Source organism: Microtus pennsylvanicus, chromosome 3 (assembly GCF_037038515.1).
Source record: "Microtus pennsylvanicus isolate mMicPen1 chromosome 3, mMicPen1.hap1, whole genome shotgun sequence".
NCBI classification, from domain to species: Eukaryota; Metazoa; Chordata; class Mammalia; order Rodentia; family Cricetidae; genus Microtus; species Microtus pennsylvanicus.
This window is the reverse complement of record NC_134581.1, coordinates 35433675-35456605: the sequence shown is the minus strand read 5'-3', so window position 1 is coordinate 35456605 and position 22931 is coordinate 35433675. Positions and strand designations below refer to the sequence as shown.

Genomic DNA, 22931 nt, shown 5'->3' with positions numbered 1-22931 from the left:
AAGAGAAAGCTCAGTTGGTCAAGTGCTGGTACCCAAGTCTGAGGACCTGAGTTCAGATCCCCAACACCCATGTACATAGTCAGATGAGGCACAGCACATTTTCAATCCCAGAACTGGAAGTGAGGGAGGAGGGAAGACAGACTTGCTGGTCAGACACCTAGGCAATTGCTGAGCTCCAGGTTCAGTTGGAGACCTTATCTCAACAGTAAGAGTCTTAGTTAGGGTTCCTATTGCTATAATGAAACACCATGACCCAAAAGGAAGTTAGAGAGGAAAGGGTTTATTCGGTTTACACTTCCACAGCACTGCTCATCACTGAAAGAAGTTAGGACAGAAACTTAAACAAGGAAGAATCCTGGAAACAGAAGCTAATGCAGAAGCCATGAAGGAATGCTGCTTACTAACTCGTTCCCCATAGTCTGCTTTCTTTCTTTCTTTTTTGTTTTGTTTTATTTTATTTTTTTATTTCCCATTCAAATATTTACACTTCCTTCCCTCCTCCCAATCCCCTCCCGCTCCCCCACACCCCCTCCTTCCTCTCCCTCCCTGCTTGAGAGAGGGCAGGGAACCCTGCCCTGTGGGAAGTCCAAGGCACTCCCCCCTACATCCAGGCCTAGGGAGCTGTGCATCCATATAGACTAGGGTCCCAAAAAGCCAAAACATGCCATAAAAACAAGTCCCAGGGCCTCCATCAATGGCTTCTCAGTCTGCTTTCTTATAGAACCCAGGACCACCACCAGTTCAGGGGTGAAATCACTCACTATGGGCTTGGCCCTCCCCCATCAATAACTAATAAGAAAATGCCTTAGAGTCAAATCTTATGGAGGCATTTTCTCAATTAGGTTCCCTCCTTTCAGAGACCTATAGTCTGTGTGTCAAGTTGACATAAAACTATCAACACACATTAGATAGAGGGCAATTGGGAAGACATCTGACAGCATCTACTGCACTCCCCACACAGACAGACACATAGACACGCACACTCCCCACACAGACACATAGACATACACACTCTCCACACAGACACACACATTCCCCACGCAGACAGACACATAGACATACACACTCTCCACACAGACACACACATTCCCCACACAGACAGACACATAGACACACACACTCCCCACAGACAGACACATAGACACACATCTACTGCACTCCGCACACAGACAGACACATAGACACACACACACACTAAAAGAATATTATGCCATACAGTCTTAATGTTGACAGAAAAAGGACTAGAAAATACAAACTATTTCCATATTCACTTCTGAGGCATACATCAACGTGAGTACATTCAGCTGTCAGGGGACCACACAACCTATTCACTGGAGTTACTCACATAGAGGGACAGCAGGGACGATGGAAATGGATCTGTTCCTATGACTTTGGCATTATTTCTCGAGAAGGTTGCCTGAAGAACTAGAGATGACTGGTTGGATTGTAGCAGGGAGACAATGCTTCTCCAGCACATCAGGTTCTGACTGAGGCTGACAGCTACAGAGCACGGCCCTCAGAGGCAATGATACAGACAGAGACTTAGGGCCTGAAGCTCCACCTTGGTCTCTGAAAGGGGCACATACTTCCACAGGGAACATTAGAGGATCAACCAGGAATAATAAGGGGAATGTCAAAAATGAAATGCCCAACTTATTGGAGTTTCAACGGATGTGCCTGCACTTGGTGGGTTCTTGTAGCGGTCTGAATAAAAAAAAAAATTCCCAAATGCTATTGATAATAGAAGCCACGGTGCTACTTTTCGACCCTAATGTCCAAGAAGAAATCCTTGCCAGCCAGGGACATGCCATGTTTCTCATGACAAAGTCAAAGTGAAACTTTGGACCCTATGGATTCTGCACCCTTTTCTTTACAGCCATTGCAACACCAGTGGCCAGCTCATCTCTTTACCAAACAGAATTTCAAAACTCACAGAAAATGGAGACAAAATCTAACTGAAAACACACATTTGAGCGACTGTGAAAATTCCATTAATGGACTGGAATGTGGTGTATTTTCAAAAGAGATCACTTCCCATCAACAATCTGTGGTGTTTTCAAAAATAATAAATGAGAAACTGCAGACATCTAATTAAAAGCCTTCTCCTAAGCCCCAGCTAAGTTTCAGTAAGTGATCAGAAGCAGCAATCCCTTTCCAGCTCCTAACACTCATTAGTAACACCAGACCCTGCCATGAGACAACAGAACTTTAACCCCAACGAACCCCACACTCTGCTCTCTGCATTGTCCCTGGTGGGTAGGAAGCCGTCAAGGAATAATGTCACAGACACACTGCCCTTCCTCCTTTTCACGCTCACAGACTATGACTGTACTTTTCCCACAATGTGCCTTTTCTAAGAAAGTGAGAATCTCTAGAGGCAACACCCACTTCAATTATATGCCATGGTCTTATTTCCAGTCTGCTCCTTAGTGATTTCAAATTAGTCACTGACCATGTGGAATTCCAAGTAAACAAGCTGTAGGTTAGGCTATTGTACATTCAAGTCAAAAGAGGGATTTTCCTAATCACAAATGAAATAGGTGACAAATGTGTTTGATAATAAGGAATTGCCTCTACATGGGAAAGGGTGGGTGAAAATTCATGAACAGCAGACAAATGTATGGACATGATTCTAAGGAAGTCCTTGTGTTTTCTAGTAGATGCAGAACCCACTTCACCGAACAGAAAATTTCCATTCGATGGTTTTCTGTTCTAAGAAATGAAGACACCGGACTTCCATAAAAAAAAAAAATCTGCATTTGTTACAACTGCATTCTGATCTGAAATATCAGATATAAACCTATGACCCAGAACTTTGTGCTACGAGTGTAACACATTCCCCATATAAACACGCACTGGACATAGGACAACACATGGCTCATTTTGGGGAGCAAAGAGAATGCTGACATCAACCTTCTAAATTAGTAGAGGAGCTTTTCTCAAATCAAATACACACTTAGAGCCCATTTTTATATCTCCTAAAATTTCATGGTGAGAAGATATGGCATAAGGAAGAAATACTTGGTTTGAAGCCCTAATCTTGGCTGGCAGTGACAAACTGAACTTATTTCTGGTCCCCAGTATCCTCCTATGTGAAATGTAAGAGGTAGCTGTTCACACCTGAAGTCTGAGTCTGCCCTGCTCTACAAAGTCAATGTCTCCTACAATGTACCAGCAATGTCATCTTACAGATTCTGCATGAACGCAGAAGGAGACCTATAGACGGTCTCTAAGTCTCACGGCTTCTACAGCATCATATTCACACAGCATTCAAATTAGCTAGTGCTCAGTGGCTTATGGGGTTATACAACTATTGAATAATAGGCTTTTGGGTATCCTGCTGAATATAAAATTGTCATAAATTAACACTGTTTGCTCTATCTTTCTTATCAGTCAAAAGAATGCATCCCTCTAAACTTAGCCCAAAACGCAGCATTTTTCCACAGTATTTGAGTCAATGCTGACCTTCACCATCTCAGTCCACAGAAGAAAAACAAGCAGAGCTGGGTGTGGTTTCACTCACAAAACACTACCAGCACAGGCATCAACATGAAGGTAAAACAGACAATGGGACCTGGTCAAATTTAAGCATTTTTGTTCATCAAAAGACACAATAAACAGAATGAACAGGCTTCTAAAAAGTGAGAGGAACAAAAGCCATAAGTCACATACCTAAGTCTAGACTAATAACCAGGACATACAGAGTACAGCTTCAACTCAACCAAAATACCCAACAACCCAGAAAAAAACTAGAACAGGTACTTCTCTGAAGATGGCACAGAAATGACCAAAGCATATGACTTGATGCTCAGTGTCACTATGCTGGTTAGGGTTTGTCAACTCAACACAAACTAGAGTCACCTGAGAAGGCAAAAATGTACCCACCAGATTGGCCTGTGAGCACGAATGTGGAGCATTTTCTTGATTAGTGACTGCTGTAGAGGGACCAGCTCACTGTGGGTAGTGCCAAATCTGGTCTTGGGTTGTGTAAAAAAGCAGGCTGTGCAAGCCATTGGGAGCAAGCCACTAAGCAGCATTCCTCCGTGGTCTCTGCTTCAGTTCCTGCCTCTGGGTTCCTGCCTTCGGCTTCCCTGGATGACAGACTATTATCCGTAAGATGATATGAATCCTTTCTTCCCCGGGTTGCTTTTGGTCACGGTTTTATCAGAGCAGCAACAGTGAGACTTGAACCATCGCTGATCATCAGACAATGCTCATCAAGACTGCAATGAGATCTCTCCTCATATCCTTTGGGCTGACTTCTTTTAAAGCAGCCCCCACCCCTTAAAGACACACTCACACCCAAATGAAAACAGTTGTGCCAAAAGGAGAGAAATAAAGAAAGTCAACAGACAAATAAAAAAGGCCAAATGGGGGTGGGGAGTGGGAGGGACTAGGGAGGAGGGCATGGTGAATCTGTAAACTGCTAGACTCCTCTGAGAAGCAGTATGGGGACCACTCAAAAAAAGAAGAGCCAAAGTCCCTGCAATCACACTTCTGGGCAAGTTACTACGAGAACCATTTCCTTACACAAAAGAAGTATAATAACAACAAAAATTTGGTTATGGTTCACCATTTACTCTGTGAAACAAAGTTCGCCTGTGATGTCACATAGATTTTGGTCCATGTCATAGTAGAACTGAGTTTGTTTGCTGATCTAAATACAATTTCAAGAAACCTGGGCTATCACATGCAAAAAGAGAAGGTAAAAGTAACCTGATTTCTAGAGACATTTCCAAGACATTTCTCATCTTTGGCATGTTAATATTTGGGATCAGAAAATTTATTATAGCTGGTTCTCTTTGTTATTACAGGACATTTAAGAGAATTCTTAACAATTTACTAGATGTAACCTTCCAAGCTGGAACAAGTGAACACACCTCCAGACACTGCCAGATATCCATCCACTGTGGGTAAAGTTATCCCTGTCTAGTGAATATGAAGCTGTGGGTAGTTTAAGAAAGTGGTAGGATCAAACTATAGAAGTTATGTCCAAAGTTAGAAAGTTAATATATAGAATCTAAGCTCTGAAATACAAATTAAATACCGTAAGACTTAAAATACATTATTCTGCCAGTACAAAACATGGGCCAGTAGGAACAAAAAATAAAACAAAACAAATAAACAAAAAAATTGGTGCTCACCCACGTATGAAAATGCTGGTTGAAGCAAGGGAGGCATGAAAAGAAAATTCTTCAAAATGGTGAGTGATGTTGCTAGAAAGAACGAACATTCTAAAAATATTACATGCCAGCTTTTTTTTTCTTTTTGTGAGTGCTCAAGGAAATAAAACCATAGTTACATTTGCTGTTTTCCTCTTTTAGACTACCATCTGGCCATCCACACTCTCACTAGAAAAAAACCTCTAGCCCACGGGACTAAAATAGTTAATGTACCACCCATGTGTCAAGAATATGCCAACGCATCTACAGTTTGCTCAGTTATGCCCCCCAAAGGAAGGCTCGAAAGCGCTTAGAAGACAAAAAAAGCAAACCACTCAGAGCACGCTACCCAACTCACAAGATTCCCATCCACCTTCAGGGTCGAAAAGGAGGAAGAAAAGCGCAATAAACATTACTTCCTACAACAGACAAGGTTGTAATCAGAGTCATTTACATGAACTGTCACCCTTGTTAGAACTGTCCCCTTAGTTATACAAAAGCACCGTTTTTCTTTTCTAATCAAACAGAGCAAAACACATCTGACTCTAGTCAGCGAATTTCCATGCTGCAAATATTTGTTAAGAATGAGTGAACTGGGGCTCGGGAGTGGCTCAGTGAGCAAAGTGTCTACTGCACAAGGGTGCAGACCTGAGCTCAGATCCCCATCCAGAAAAAAACGGACATGGTAGCACTCAGCTACAGTCTTAGTGCCCGATGAGAGAAGGGGTCAGGAGACTACCAGAAGCTCGCTGGCCAGACGGCCTAGCATATGCAGTGGCAACCCAACCGGAGACCCCGCCTCAGAACAAGGGTATGGTACGGTGAGGACATCCAAGGCAAGCCTCTGACTTCCACACATGAGACACAGCATGCGCTCTCACACGCATACATACAAAGATTAAAACAAAGAACGTATAAAATAACAGCTCCAGTTTACTAAATTCTTGTAGTGTTCCATAAGAGTGTAAAGATCCTTCATATAATGAATATGCAATTTATCAATGTAACTTAATCATTTTTAATATTCAAAAGTTATTGAATGAAAAAATGGGTTGGGTGAGGTGCTGGTGCCTACTCTAACCTTAGCATTCAGAAGGTATAAGCAAGAATGTGAGCTCCAAGTCAGCCTTGGTTATGGGAGACCCTGTCCAAAACACAAACGAAACAAAACGAAAACAGCAAGGTATACATATGGCATCTTTACTGGCCTGTCCTTCCTAATTTTCCTTCTCTATTCCATGAAGGTGGGCTATGGTACCAAGAATCTACAGTCACCAGCTGAGGAACTACAATTACCAAACAAAGGAATACCATCTCACTGTACAAAAACACTGCTTTGAACTCTTTCCCAAGCAAAGTGGGCAGGACCTGACCGCCTCTTCTGGCCTCCTTGGGCACAGAGACACACATGATGCACCTACATTCAAACACCATACATATAAATAAAAATAAATTTTAAAAATTAAAAAGAAAAGAAAACAAAAACTATGCCTTATTAAGTAAAAAAAAAAACAAGGGATACTGAACAAAAAACAAGTTGCAAAAAATGTGCAGCATAATAATATTTCTGAAGATTTATGAAACATCAAAACTTTCTAATTTCTATAGAAATATACAAATATATATATATATATATATATATGTTAATGGGTCTAATGCACAAGAGGCAATAAGGGGGCAAACTTGGACTGGACAGGTGAAGAAATGGGATCCTAATCATCAGAATTCAGCACAGCAAAAGGAGTAGCTGAAAAAGGAACAAGAAAAGAGCCATGAAACTCTACTTCACTGAAGAGCACAAACGCTACTTAAGCTTAAATATGCTATTTCAGCTTAAAATACGTTAAAAATATTTTAAGCTTAAACATTAAAAATTTTAGGTTAACCATGAAAACCATCTCAAATAATCAGAAGACTAACTAGTAATGACACAGAGAAGAGGCAGCTAACTAAAAGATGGTGGACTATGCCCAAATATGTGAATAATCACAATAAAATTAAATGTAAGCCCACCACTGAAACAGGGAGAACTGCACTAAGGAGACAGCTCGGTGGGTAACAGCTTGAGACGGGTCCTGGGAACACATGGGAAAACAAACGGTACAGTGTGGGATTACAGACATATCTGTAGCCCCAGCCTTCCTTTAGTGATAGGGGAAGTGGAGAGAAGAGACTCAGCCAATAGCTCCCTGGCCAGCACAACCACAGAAACTAGAGAGAGTTTGCCTCAAAACAAGGAGGGAAACACCAGCTCCCCACATGCTGCCCTGCCATGGCACCACACACTCACACTCATTCATGGCAAACAAACAAAATAAAACGAAGCTGCCTTCACTCTCATTGAAGCTTTGAAGCATACAGCTACAAGTCGTTTCCAAAGTATAAATTAATGAAACATACATTTAAGATAAAATGATACAGGACAGGTAACAATAAAGAAATGCAATAGAATATAGCAGTATCAACATGAGACCACTAGGAACAAAATTAGCATCAAAGGAAAAGAAAAACCCTCCTATTGAAATATGACACCAGGTAAATTGGCCACACCATAAACATGCATTTAGTTACAAACATTTCAATCATAAAATGCAAAACTTGACATTAGAACCACAAAAAAAATGATTTCTATAATCATACTGATTGATATTTAAAACATCTTTCTCAAGATTTTCTTTCAAAAACCACAAATAAAAGGGATTTTTAATAAGTGACTACATAAATCTAAATATATACTGGTACATACACACGTCAACAGAGAACATAGGCAAGGAGCAGCCTAAAAGCTGACCATATATTAGCCACCCCAGAGCCTCAAAGCATAAAACACAGAAGCACATTCTTGTTCTTGAACATGTCTGAATAATATATAAGGACAAACAACTGAATCTTTACTGTTTATATAGCATCATGTGGGCAAAACCGAAATGTCAGTCCTGATAAAACTAGGGAAATGGGCAAAAAAGGAAACTCCAGGTCACAGTACAAGTTTACCGTGTCAAAAATGATTTGAGATTATCCACCAAAGGTTCTTAATGTACATACTTCTCAAGTCAACAGCTACACCTCTTCAGACCCCTCTTATTAAAACAAAGTACACATAATCAGCAAACGACTATGTGACAGTATTTAATTCTACATTAATTACAATAGCAAAAAGCAATACAAACATCCATGCATAAAAAAATGGTTAAATTATCTGTTTTATACAATACCATACAGTAACATTGAAGAGCCTCCAATGAAAGGGTTCTATTTCTGCTAAGTGTGAAAAACATATGCATATCACTCAAATCATGTCCACGCAAAATGAATACAGATGAGAACTGATTACACAACCCACTTTGCTCACGGAGAGGACATGACTTTCATGGTTTACACACACTCAATTTTCAGTTTATTTCTACCTTTTTTAAAAATAGAACTAATTTTATTTTTTTGGTTTTTTTTTATAGAAATTTTTTTTTCCATTCAAAAATTTACACTTCCTCCTCTCCTCCCATTCTCCTCCCGCTCCTTCACTCACCCTCCTCCCTCCTCCTCCCTCCTTAAGAGAGGGCAGGGTACCCTGCCCTGTGGGAAGTCCAAGGCCCTCACCACTCCATCAAGACTTAGGAAGGTGTGCATCCAAATAGACTAGGATCCCAAAAAGCCAGTACATGCAGTAGAAACAGGTCCTAGTGGTCTTGCCCCACTATCACACTGATGACTTTCTCAAATATCACCATAGAATCTTTGTCTGGCAACGGATGGAGATAGAGACAGAGACCCTCATCAGAGCAATGGACTGAGCTCCCAAGGTCCAGATGAAGAGCAGAAGGAGGGAGAAGATGAGCAAGGAAGTCAGGACCATGAGGGGTTGGTCCACCCACCGAGACAGTGTGCCTGATCTAATGGGAGCTCACCAAATCCAGCTGGACCGGGACTGAATGAGCATGTGATCAAACCAGGCTCTCTGAATGTGGCTGCCAATGGGGGTGGACTGAGAAGCCATTGATAATGGCACTGGGACCTGTTTCTAGAACTAATTTTAAAAACAGTCTTATTTACTACCCAGAGAAAACACTGGGATCTTTATGTTCTTATCACACATTTCATCAGCCTCATCTGAGAGCAGGGAACAAGTATAAACTTCCAACTGACCAAGTAAAATACTTGATGTCTCCTCTTTGCGGACTGTTGTTCACCAGACAGGTCCTACCGTGTCGCTTCCTCACTCCCTCTGAGTTTCCATTTGCCACCACATTAAGAAGAACCTCCTGCTTCTCAGTACAGAGCTGCAACGTCCTAAGTACCACTTACCTCATCCGCTTCCACTTCTCTGTACCTTCATCCACTACATCCTAGAATTCTGATCCTTAAAACTGGGGTCAAGGTAGCACCTACTTCACAAAGCCATTTTCGCCTTAAGTGAGCTGGATGCTCAGGTGGGCTCAGAAGTGTACGGGGTACACAGCAGTCATAGAAATCCTTTAATGTTTTTGTTGTTTTATTTCTTGTCTGCTTCCACATGCTACAAAGCAAACCCAGAGGTGGGGACTGTTCACTCACCGCTGTACCCTGAAAGCCCACAAACAGCTCTAGGCAGTGCTGAGCTAAGGAAGCCTGCCTTAGCATAGCAGCCATCTGTACAGACAGCTGAAATTATAATAAAAGGGCTAACTACGTTCAGGAAAAGAAAGGTCTCTGCATATTGGTAGAGGAATTATCTGTAATAACTCTGTCTACTTGCAAAGCATTATATTTAGCAGTGAGACTCCCAGCAGCAGCAAGGAGCATCTAACTCATTGGTTTCTTAGTGCCAACATGGCGATCACAGCTAAAATGCAACGTGGAACAGGAGAAAAACAAAAGCACAACTTACTCTTCATTCCTGCTTCGGATGCAGGGCTGATAGAGGACTTTGATGGCGTTCCAGGCAGAGCGAGAGTCAGCTTCCAATGTATTTTCCAACAGTGGGAACTTCCTGACACACCTGGAACTTCTCAGAGGTTCCATCACCAAACTGTCTGAGTTTAAAATCCAGAGCTAAAGTATGGGAAGAGAAGTCCACAGAGGAAAATATTGCTACTTTATCTATATTGTATATCGCCATTACAGAAACCCACAAAAAGTAACAGAAAAACATAATTACATATACAGTAGGCTAGACATTATTTTATTGTTGCTACATTTTGTTGTTGTTTGTTTGTTTTTATATAAACAGTAGAGCATTTGGGAGAGCAGCCATATAAGCTTTTAAAAAACTGATTAGGAGCCAGGCAGTGGTGGCAGACACCTTTAATCCCAGCACTCAGGAGGCAGAGGCACGCGGATCTCTGTGAGTTCATGGCCAGCCTGGTCTATAGAGTGAGTTCCACAACATCCAGGGCTATGCAGAAAAACCCTGTCCAAATAAAACAAAACAAAACAACAACAACAAAACTTGATTAGGAAAAACCATTAACTATATAAATGACAATGCTATAATTAATCCCAGACATCAGTGAGGGGTCCAGCAATATAAGAGACAGGCAAAGAATAGCAAGAGAATGCAGGCATGAGAAGAACAATAAAAATGTCTAGGTAACTAGCAGGACAGTAGGTAAATTTATGTGTTTGCACTATACTTAAGAGACAGAGCAAAGCACTAAGAGCAGTAGAACTCCCTGGGCAAGGCAAAGCATGTCATACAAGGGCAATCTCTACCGAAGGGGCAACTGTGAGCCATAGGCATTCCATAGTCGGCAGCTATGAATGGGTGCACCAGCCTGGTCAATAGGATGTGTGGGGTACAAGAATGTCCGCTAAAAGAGATAAATTAGTGCAACTTTTATGTATGGTGATAGTTATCTGATCTTAAAATACACATTTTCTAATGCTGAATCAAGTTATAAAGTCCATTCCTAAATAAGTATCAAACACATGTGCAATGATTATTTTCTTTAGTAGCCATATAGTAGAATTCTAGTCATTAAAGAATAGAATTCATCCTACAATTATAAGAAACAATCCTCTCTGTTATATGAAACTGAAAAGCTAATAATGTAACCCTGCTTTGTTTTTCATTAAAAACTCAAGTACCCGTAAGAATTCTTGGGAATAGTTGTATATGGATAGAAAATACATGTTACTACACATATTATTATACATATTTGATATTATACATATCAAACCGTTATGATTGCCTCTGGAAAGCATGACATAACTAGGTTTGGGAAGCAGATAGGACATGGGAAGCAGCACTTTAGGTTCTTCCTAGTGTCTGAATATATTTTGAAAGCGTATCATAGAAAGTCAGAAAAGCAAAATTTAAATGTTAAGAAAATTAATAGATGATTTTCAACTAGAAACCAGTGTAGAACAATTCTGTATTCTGTCAATTATATTTTAAATAAACGCTGATTGGCCAGTAGCTAGGCAGGAAGTATAAGTGGAACAACCAGATAGGAAGTAGAGGTGGGTCAATGAGAACAGGAGAATTCTGGGAAGCAGGAAGCCCATTCCTCCCCAGTCCTGTCCAGACACTGAAGAAGGAAGAGGTGACCTGTCCCACAGAAAAGGTACTGAGCCATGTGGTTAACATAGATAAGAATAATGGGTTAATATGAGTGTATAAGAAGCTTGAGCTAATGGGTCAATCAGTTTATAACTTATGTAGACCTCTGTGTGATTTTCTTTGGGATTTACCAGCTGTGGGAACTGGGCAGGACAGCAACCCCAACAAGCAGGCCCTCGTGTTACAAGAAATTCTTTCAATACACAAAAACTAGGGCTAGGACCACGGTTCAAGTAATAAAGTGCTTGACATGCAAGAAGGAGGACCCAAGTTCAATCTCCAGAGACCATGTAAAAACCTGGGACTGGCAGCATGTGGCTGTAATCTCTGTACTAGTGGGCAGAGACAGGTGGATCCCTGAGGCTCACTGGATGAGCTTCAGGTTTCGTGAGAGACCATCTAAAAAAAAAAAAAAAGACACTATACATGGACCCCTGACCTAAAAACATGTGTGTGTACTCACACTTACATGCACACACCAAGAAAACTAATACTGATTTCAAACAATGACAGTGCTATCACATATTACTCTGTGAGTTTCCTAAAGACCTTGAACTCCCAGAGAAGTGCTTTTCAAATAAGAAGCGCTCTGTATGGATTAACTAGTTGAAGAAACCAGACACAGAGAAGAGTATGGTCCAGGTTGTTCAGGCTTCCAAACAAATGAACAAAATTTACTTGTGCAGAGCATCATTCTAAACCAAGGTGGGATGATACTGGCCTCTGCAGCACACAGAGGTTATAGATCCATCAATGCCAGCTTCTTCTCCAAACTTGCTATTTCTCAAATACCAAGCCATCAGAGGCAGTCAGAAACAGGAGTGTCATATTTGAATGCTAAAAGTAACAAATACAAAAAGAGGAGAATGATGCAGAGCCATGTGACACTGTCCAGAAGGGCCATTACCAAGAGCAAAAAGCATCATTTTAGGTATGAGGTTTTAAAGAACAAAAATTGAGTTTTCCTTCTATCTACATCCTCAGAAACCCAGGATACAGAGGTACCCGGTCATGTGTTATTAAATGAAATAAGCTTGACTAATGGACTAACTGATATTAAAGGTTCAATTTATGGTCAAATTCTAGTATCTAGACTTGAGAGGCAAGAAAACAGAATGATGAAAACTAAAACATTTCTGAGGCCCTGGATTACAAGGCCATAAAAAAGTGGATGAAAAATTTCCTTACCAAGATGTATACTTTGCCATCCTGACCTTGAATCGTGAATCTAAAAGTGCTTCTAGCAGAGGAGAGTTCCACCAGGCACTGGGCAAGAACACTCTGAACAAACTGAGACCTGTTGGAACAGAAAGCAATTGTCACTGTGTACCTCTCATAATTCTTAGTAACAAGGGAAGTCAGGATTCATGGGCACCTAGACGCTTGTGCCAGGCTTTCCTGAGCACCATCCGTTTCTTTAGAGTCTTTACTAATGTGCGGTTGGGAAAATTAGAATGCATTTGTATTTGCTCCATTCTTCTTAAAATTGATCTTGCTATCATTATCATTAATATATTTTCCATCCAAAAGATAATTATTTCCCTGTGACAAATTCCTATTGACCAACAACTTGACAAGATGCAACATCACCTAGGAGACAAACTTCTGGCCATGTCTACAACGGATTATAGAATAATTATGAGGATAATTAAGACGGAAAGACCAATCTTTACTTTGGATGGCACTGTTCCATGCTCCAAGGACTGAAGAAGAAGGCGAAAGAAAGCTGAGCACCAGAATTTGTCATTCTCTGCTTCCCGAACAGCGTCACCAACCGCCTCAAGGTCCTGCCTCCATTACCTCTCGACCATTAATCATTGTGCTCTTGAACTGTGGGCCAAAGGAACCTCTTCCTAAGGCGCTTTTGTTGGGTATTTTGTCAGAGCAACGAGACAAGTCACTCATACGCACCTATGTGCTGCATTGAAAAGCAGCAACAACTCAGCTTCACAGGCTAGAGCACATCAGACAGGAAATAGCCAAGAAGGCAAGGAATTTCCTCCCAAAGGCAGTATCAGTGAGAGTCTTTTCCACCTACACTGCCTTAAGAGATAGTTCCAAGGTACAGAATCAAAGCATGCATATGAGGATAAAACTCAAGTTCACAGTCAGGATGTCATAACTTTGGAGTATCAATAATTAACACGTGTTAATTTGTTTTCTGTTGCTGTGATAAACACCAAGGCCGAAAACCAACTTGAGTGAAAAAAAGGGTTTCTTTAGCGTCCACTTTACAGTCTGTCATCGTCCTACTTAGAGTTCCCATTGTTCTGATAAAACACTGTAACCAAAGCAACGTGGAGAAAAAGGTTTACTTGGTGAACACTTCCACATCACTGTTCATCATCAAAGAAGTCAAGACAAGAACTCAAACAGGGTAGGAACCTAGAGGCAGGAGCTGATGCAAAAGCCATGGAGGGGTGCTGCCTACTTACTGGCTTGCTTTCTGTGGCTTGCTTAGCCTGATTTCTTTTTCTTTTTTAAAAATTAATTAATTAATTATTCTCCCAGTCAATCACATTTTCCCCTCCCTCCACTCCTTCCACCCAAGCTCACCCTTATAACCCCCCCTCCTCTACCAACTCGTCTCCCTTTCTCTTCAGAAAAGGGCTGGCCTCCCATGTATATTCCCCAGCCATGGTTTATCAAGTTGCAAAAAGACTAGGCACCTCCTCTCCTCTTAAGGCTGGACGAGGCAACCCAGTAAGAAGAAAGAGTTCCAAAAGCAGGTAACAGAGTCAAAGACAGTCCCACTTCTACTGTTAGGAGTTCCACAAGAAGACCAGGCTACACAACTGTAACATATGGCCTAAGTCAGCCTGATTTCTTATAGAATCCAGGATCACCAGTTCAGGGGTGGTACCACACACACACAATAGGGGAGGTCCTCCTCCATCGATCACTAATTAACAAAATGCCCTACATGATTGCCTACAGTCCAGTATTATAGAGGCATTTTCTCAATCAAAGCACCCTCCTCTCTGATGATTATAGCTGTGTTAAGTTGACATAAATCTAACCATTACCACCATCAAAGGAAAGCACGGCAGGAACTCGAGTCAGGAACTGAAGCAGAGGCCATGGAGAAACGCTGCTTACTGGCTTGTTTCCCATGGCCTGCTCAGTCTCCCTCTATAATCTATGACCTCCTGCCCACAGGTGGCACTGGGCAGTGCCACAGCAATCATCAGTCAGGAAAATGTTCACAGACATGCCCACAGGTTAATCTGATGGAGGCAGTTCCTCAATTGATGTCCCCTTTTCCCGTGCGTCTCTAGGGTGTGCCAAAACTAATCAGCACAATACAGGTCACCTGCGCTTGTGAACAAAAGGAGTAAAAGAAAATACTGATACTTTAAAGGCTAAGTAACCGTCTTAAAAAGTAGGTGCCCATGAAACTGCTCTCTGTTTCCAGTTTTAAACAAATCAGTATTAAAGCCAGGACTAATATTCAAAAGCCTATGATGAAATATAAGATCAAACCTGCCCCAATTAGATTAACAGAAACACATTTGTCTATAGCACCACCTAAGCAAGAAATAGGTCTTCAAATTGTGTATATGTGTGATTTGCTTCATCTAATAGCCAGCCACTCACAGGGACTTTAAATAGAAAAATCCCTTTTCAAATAGAGCTACGAAGAGATGCATTCTCAATCATTGTACCTGTCTTTTTCCATATTTCAAATTATACAATAACTTGATTCGTTATTTGTACCTTGGTATGTTAGGAAAACTCCCCTCAGATGGCTGGATAATTATCTCGGTCATGTAAAACTTAGTTGTTTCTGGAAACAAAGAAGAAGAAAATTTAAAAAAATCTTCCCAATACACTGATATCACAGACATGCCGGCCCTGAATTATGACCTTCCAAGCTATTTTGTTTAACTACTCATAAAATTGGATCTCAGTAACAATTTCCAAAAATACTCAGGTTCAAGGGAAAGGCACTCCTTCTTTGGTAAAAAGATAACACCAAGGCTTCAGGTCAGGTGGGATCACACCAATAAGAAGACCTTACACATGGAAGTTGGGATCTCACAGTCCCCAAATGAAGACCTTTGCTTCCTCAGTTCGATAGAGTACCTACAAATCAGAGTTGCTGAGGAAGGCTTGTTAGTCAGGTACCCCAAAGCGCAGAGCTGTAACCATGACACCATTATCTACCTGGAATCTCACTGACTATATTCACGCATAGGCCTCACCAAATCTGACTTTCTGCTTATCTTATTAACTATGAAAACAATTAAACAGCAGACTAGACATCTGATTAAAAAAATAATATAAATATAACCATCTAGGATGGCTTAAAAATCCAGGTAAAAGTTTCATCTCATTAGTAACAAGGGAAACGCAGAACAAAATGAAGTGTTCTTTTTTACCATCAAACAAAATACTTTTCGAGGGCAGGTGCAGCATGGTGCATCCTCGCAAGAAGTGGGCAGGTTTGCTCGCATCACTACCAGAACTGAAAATGGAGACTGCTGAGCGGTTTCCTGGCAAAAGCCTCAAAACTGTATGTATAGTTGAACATCACCAAGAAAACTTGCAAAATATGCACCAGACTACAAAGACGATGATACTAATATAAAAATATTCAAAACAAATTAAAATATGTAAAAGCTGAAGAAAATTGTTATTTAGGCAATAGAATTTCTTGCATATTTTAAATTTTAAAAATAAAAACCAGAAGTAATTTAGAATAGTATTTTCTTAAAAACAATGTTGTCCATTTATAATAAAATCAAAACAATTTTTTTAAAAAATTCAATTGCTTGATGTAAGACACAGAAAAAGGTAAAAAATATAAAATCAATAAAAAGCATATAATGGTAATTATACATTATGTATCTAAAAGCATGAAAATATGTTTCCTTTCATTTCTGTCAATTCCACCTTACTATTCTGAAGTCTTATCATCGCGTATGGAGGCGAATCATTTAATGTCACACAGTGACTCTTTATGTCCCAGCTGGTGGTAATTATTAACTCCGGAATGCCTGTGCTGGTTTACGCGGTGGGGATTCATTGGCTGTTGTCCACATCCAACCACCCGCTCTATCAATCTTCACTGAACTTTCCGGGGTCACTTTTTTCTATCTGGGTACAGGTGGAATTTCTCTTCGTAGGAAACAGCTAGCGGTGTACTACCCTGGCCTGTTTGTTTCTTTGTTGAGGAGACTTCAGTTACTACAAAGTCCTGGGGTTAACAGTTATTTCTTTGTGCACAGTGACAATGCCATCCGCTCTCTTCAAATTTCCATTACTGCTGCTGCTTTGAAGGTGAGCTGTCATTTTTTCCCTTGGTTGCTTTTAAGATTTTTTTCTTTGCTTTTCATTCTGCAGCCATTACTTTGATGCACCAAGATACAGATTTCTTTTATTTATCTTACTTGGGCCTCACCAAATGGGAATTCACTGTGCCTCTTGAATCTGTAGATAGCTCTGCATCAGTTCATAGATTTCTCAGCGACTCTTTGTTCGAACACAGCCTATGCTGCAGCTTTTCCCTCTTTCCACAAAGATGTACAATTAAACACACAGTAGATTGCCTCAGTCTACAGCTCTGTCTATACTCCACACACTACTTTCTGCTTCAGTGTGCAGGGTTAAAGATCCTTCTCATCTTTCCTCTGTTTATTAATTCTTGATTTAACTTGTATCGGGTCTGCTATCAACAGCTTTCCAAACTGCTGGCTTCAATCACAGTACGGTCACAGAGATTCTATCACGGAGCGTTTCCAAACACACATACCGTTTCATTCATTCTTGTGTGCAGCCATCTTCGGATCTGTCTTTTACACTGTTAGATATACCAAGCATGTTTTACAGCTTATATATGTCGGTACAATTCCAATAAGAAGTCTGTTTCTACAGTTAGATCCTGGCAAAGTTCTGATGAATAAGAAATGTCCCCACAGGCTCACTGTTGAAGGCCAGAGGCCCAGCTATTTTGAGAAATTATGAGGAGCCTAGGAGGTGGGCCCTAGCTAGAGGGAGTAGGTTCACAGGATGGTCCTGAGGTGTGTGTCTGTGTTCTATCGCAGCCCCAAGCCCCACTATTGGCTATGGGCTGAGCAGCCTCTACCACGCAAACCCACTATGATGACGCTATCTCTCTACAGGTCCAGATTCAAGTGGTCTAAAACCAGAGGCAAAATAAATTCTGTCCCTTTAAGTTCTTTGTGGGTATTTTGCTCACATTTGGAAAACCATGATGGGCGGCGGCGGGGCGGGGGTTGTCTAGTTAACACGTGTGCCTAGTTAGCTTTGTTTGTGCAACAGCATTGTATTTGAAATTTTACATGTAAGAATTTGAGAATGAAAGGTTTCCTTCCACAGGTGAAAGACATCTGACTTCAACAGTATCTAGTGGCATGCCTAGTCCTAGGTAGACTATGCTCAGTTAAACAGCTGAAGGTCCCCCAGTGGCAAGGACTGGCACCTACTTGTCATTCCAGCTCTCCTGCCCTCCTTGCTGGGAGGGTGCAGCCTTCAGAAGCTCGGCGTTATGGGGAGACAATTCTCTGCTCTGTGTAGTCTTCATTTCTGTCTGTATGAGAACTGACACCTTGCAGGGGGTGATGCCTGGAATTCTGTCCTGACTTCGCTCCTGTGGTAATTCCCCCATATACCAATCTTTCCCACACTCTTTTTCTGTCTGTGTGTTTCCAGACACTGTCCTGGCATCTTGCACTTCAGCCTGAAGAACTCCTATTGGGATTTTCTGTAGAGCAGGTCTGTTTACAACACTTTATTTTTATGTAGTTAACAAGAAACAGTACTCTCTCTTTAATTTTTAAGCAAGATTTCTGCTGGATGCAGTACTGTCGGGTGATGGGTTATCTCGGCAGCACTTTGTGTGGCTACTTTGATGTCACTTGGAGGTCACCATTTCCGATACACTCTCCTTAGCTGTGTTATGAAGTCCCTGTGTGTATTTGGTTTTCTTCTGCTCTTTGATCCCTCCCACCTTGACGCTTTCCAGCAGCTCTACACAACCTGGGGCTTACTTAACTTCTCAGAAGAATTGTCATCCACCAAATTTCTCCCAGATTTCAATTAGCTTTTCAAATTTGTTTTATGATTTCTTTTTCTTCTCCATTCTGAGATTCCATTTACATATGTGTAGAAACACTTGATGCTGTCCCGTAAGTCTGAGCATCTCTTGATTTGTTTTAGTTATTTCCCCTCTGTGTTCTTTGGATTGGCTATTTTTATCAATCTAAAAATTCAATACTTTTTTAAAATCTATCTTCTTAAATCTGTAGTTTGGATCATCTAGTGTTTTTTTCTTTGCAGAGATTACAATTTTCAATTCTAAATTTACCCATTTGTTCCTTCTGTGGAATATAATATTTGAAATTATTCAAAGATTTTTTTCATTTAATTCTTTATGTATCATTATAGCTATTTCCACAGATTAGCTTCCTAATCTATGCACTTATTCAGGATCTGTTTGTCAATCCTTATTTTTCTTGAGTACAAATCACTCTTTTATGCTTTGAAGATCTAATAATTTTTGGACCAGTGCAAGACATTGTATGTAATATACTAACTACATCAACTACGGGTCTTTGTTTCGATCTTGGTTTATCTATATAGCAGTCAGTTAACTGGCTTGAATTTACACTGTGGATCACGTCCACTATATGAATACAATGCAGTCATTAATTCGGCTCAGTTCTTTAGAAAAAGCTTTAAATTTATGTTTAAAAAGTTTTACATGTATTTGTGTGTACATACATGTGCACAGGCACATGTGTGTGAAGGTCAGAGAACAATACATGCGTTCTCATTCTCTCCTACCTCCCTGTCTATTCAGAAGGTTGAACCCAGGGTGTCAGGCTTGAGTTGCCCACTGAAGAGCATGTTCCAGCCCCTTGTTCAGTTTACATTGCCCACTCCAGCTTCTTGAAGAGTATCTATGGCCCTTGTTTATGCTCAGCCCCCAGAACCATTTGGGGAAAGGTTCTACTCAAATATTGAAAGCCAGTAATACGTTGTACAAAATTTGTCTTCTATGACATGCAAGTTTCCAAAGGAGGAATACACCCAACAGTCCTACCCAGCTCTGACACCTATGAACCACAACCAGCCTGGCATGATAACCCTAAAGATATAGTCCCTCGGCAGGAACCAACGGCTCTCTAATTAAACGTAGGACCCACTAAACATGAGGGAAACCAAGCCTAGTACTGGAAACCTAGCCAACTACGCAGGGCTAGTGAAGGCATGGTTATTGAAGGAAAATTTACAACCACCATGCATTATCAATCTAAAATAGCACAATCCCTAAATACATTCTAAACATTTGTCCTTGTACCCACAGATAAATGTAGTACTCATACATCATCAAGGAAACGTCTCTTTGAAAACTTCAGTTTTTTTTGAGACGTTACATAAAGAGGTTGTTTTCCTGCTCAGGGAAGGAGGTGGGGAGGGATAATATCTTCACTGATATCGTTACTGTGCATGCTTCCTTTTCTCCTTCCTCAGAAAAAGAAACTACTAATAAGATTTCAATGAGTAAAACAAACAAACATACAAAACCACTATCTGCCTCCCCTTCAGCGCACAGCTTAAATTAAATCTCTAATTAATCATATTAAAGTGATGACTCATTACCCATGAAAACACAGCATGCTGTTGCTCTCTAGACATTTTAAACTGTATCTTTAAACACCATTTTAATTACCAACGTTTTCATTATTATATTTTAAAGTAGTATAATGGAGAGTTTGCAGAAAGCGTAATACCACCGAGAAAAAGAGTCACACACAAAGCCATGGTTCCGTGGGTGAGGATACTTCCAGGCAAGTTAGGCAACCTGACTTTGACCCCTGGAAACTGTGCAAAGCTTAAATGAGAGAACCAACTCCACAGTGCTTAACTCTGACCTCCACATTCCTTCATTCATAGGCACACACAAATAATATTTTTAAGTTAAGAGAGAGAGAGAGAGAGACAGAGAGACAGAGAGAGAGAGAGAGAGAAAGCCCGGAAAGATGGCTCAGTGGTCTTGCAGAGGACCCAGGTTCAATTCCCAGCACCCATATCATGGCTCACAACCATCTGAAGCTCCTGGTCCAGGGAATCAGATGCCTTCCTTTGACTTCCGCAGGCACTAGGCACTCGTGAGGCACACATAAATGCATGCCAGCAAAAGACTCAACACACATAAAACAAAATTTAAAAATCTTTACGAAAAAATAAAAATAAAGAAAGAAAAGGAACAAAGTACAAAACCCAGAATGTGTTTCCTAGTATTTCAACAAGGTTCCCTTCTACTTCCAATAACAAAATAGGGCCCCATGGCAGACAGCAGCAAAGAAAAGCAACTTCTCCATCGCTGGGTATTAACTCTTTAGACAGAAGAATCGTGTTAGGAAAAAGGCTCCAACCTTCCTTAAGTTGGACCTAAGTACAAACTCTATACTGATGCTTTGCAAAAAAGGCCATGAGACAATGAAGACAAACCATGGTTTGCTAACTAGCCCTTGCAAGGTCAGAGAGTACAGACTCATTGGCAGACTGGGTGATGGATTAGGTGGTTTCTATTCTTTAAGCCATGCATTCTATCAAATAAATTAATTATCCCTCTTTCCTACACAGTGACTATAAAATCTGTTTGGTTTTTAAGTAAGAGGGCAGTCATTTCAGCCTTGCATTATGAAATTCCTACCTGATGATACGATCTCTCCCAACATTACCTTGCAACGCTTACAAATGACTTTGGTATTTGCTTTTGGTTCCTGTGGAAAAGAAAAAATGTCATTTAAATGTCATTCAACTTTTCTTAAAAGGAATATATAATTTTGACACAATCCCCAGGGTATACATTGAACTTTACATTCTACTCTGCCCTCAAGTAAATACTAGGAATACATTTAGCTTGTGTGCATAACTCACATGCAGAGATCATTTTTTCTCCTATCCAAAGACAGAATAATACACAGATTGACTTTTACAAATCTAGCCACTTCCTGATAATCCAAACATTGCCAAATAATCGGAACAAGAAGCACTTCATACTTCTAAAGATCAGGGACATGGTGGGTGACAAGGGCAATGGTGGATAACTCACCCGAACTCAGAGCACCCAGAATACAGAAGGATTGGAGCGCTAGCTCACACATTCAGTCTGAGTCCAGTGCAACCTACAAATCATAGCCACCCATAATTCAGAAGTTAAAAATACCCAACTTGTTCATGTAATTCTATTTTTCTCCATATAAGATATGCACTGTAACTGGAGAGATGGGTAGTGAAAAAAATTTCCTGAAACACTATCAGACTTCAAAACTCCAAGTTCAGTAGGATATTGCTTAAAGGCTGACATTCTCCTCATCATTAAAGAATGTTATTATTTTTGAGACCCACAGGAATTCTTCATTAAAGCTACACAATGCTCTTCATTCACATATGTGTCGCAATGTAGCTGATGTTCTAAAAACGTGTGAAGCTGGGTATGGTGTTAAATGCCTATAATCCAACTTTTATGAAGCTGAGGCAGGAGGATTGCAAGTTCATGGTGTGCCTGAGCTACATAGTAAAGTTCCAGACTACCTTGTGTAAAACAGTGAGACCATGACTTAAAATAAAAGACAATTTAATTTAAAAACAGGAAGAGGTGCTGGAGAGATGGCTCGGTAGTTAAGAGCATTGGTTGATCTTCCAGAGGGCCTCAGTTTGATTCCCAGCACCCACACAGCGGTGTACAGCCATCTGTAATCTCTATCCCAGGAAATGGAAGTCCGATCCCAGTGTCCATTTCTGGCCTCCATGGGTACAAATTTAGCGATCTTCCACCTCGGCTAAATTTCCGGAAGTTCAGTAATGTGGAACATGCGTAAACATCCCTTCAAAGATGAAGGGTAGGTTATTGTGTCTAGAGCCTCCTGCTACCAAGAAAGCAGCACAATGCTTGGTGGGCCTATTTAGATTCTGGAGACAGCAAACGCCTGCCTTGGGTGTGTTATTCTGACCAATGCACCAAAGGGCTGACAAGCTGCTAGTGTTGAGTGGGGCCTAAGATAGGAGAAGAATTTTCAACAAGTCCAGGCTACTGTGCAGGCTGTTCTACATCTGATGAGGCAGCAGACCCAATGGTACTTGAGGTGTCCATGGCAGATAGGGATGCTGTTTGGAGCCTATGGCTGAACCCTATGGGTGAATCACAGAAGGGGCCTATGGGACTTTGGAGAAAGGTTTTACCGTCATCTACAGAC

General features: G+C 40.8%; 1 protein-coding gene across 1 annotated transcript in view; it reads right to left on the bottom strand.

The window, feature by feature from the left end:
• Ube3d (ubiquitin protein ligase E3D) overlaps positions 1 to 22931 on the bottom strand; it is a 134609-nt gene that overhangs the window by 85988 nt on the left and 25690 nt on the right. The window contains exons 5-8 of the mRNA XM_075967734.1: positions 21386 to 21455; positions 15418 to 15487; positions 12889 to 12997; positions 10027 to 10190 (exon numbers count right to left, since the gene is read on the bottom strand). Coding sequence (XP_075823849.1) covers positions 10027 to 10190; positions 12889 to 12997; positions 15418 to 15487; positions 21386 to 21455 — 413 coding nt within the window. The remainder of the gene's footprint in view (positions 1 to 10026; positions 10191 to 12888; positions 12998 to 15417; positions 15488 to 21385; positions 21456 to 22931) is intronic.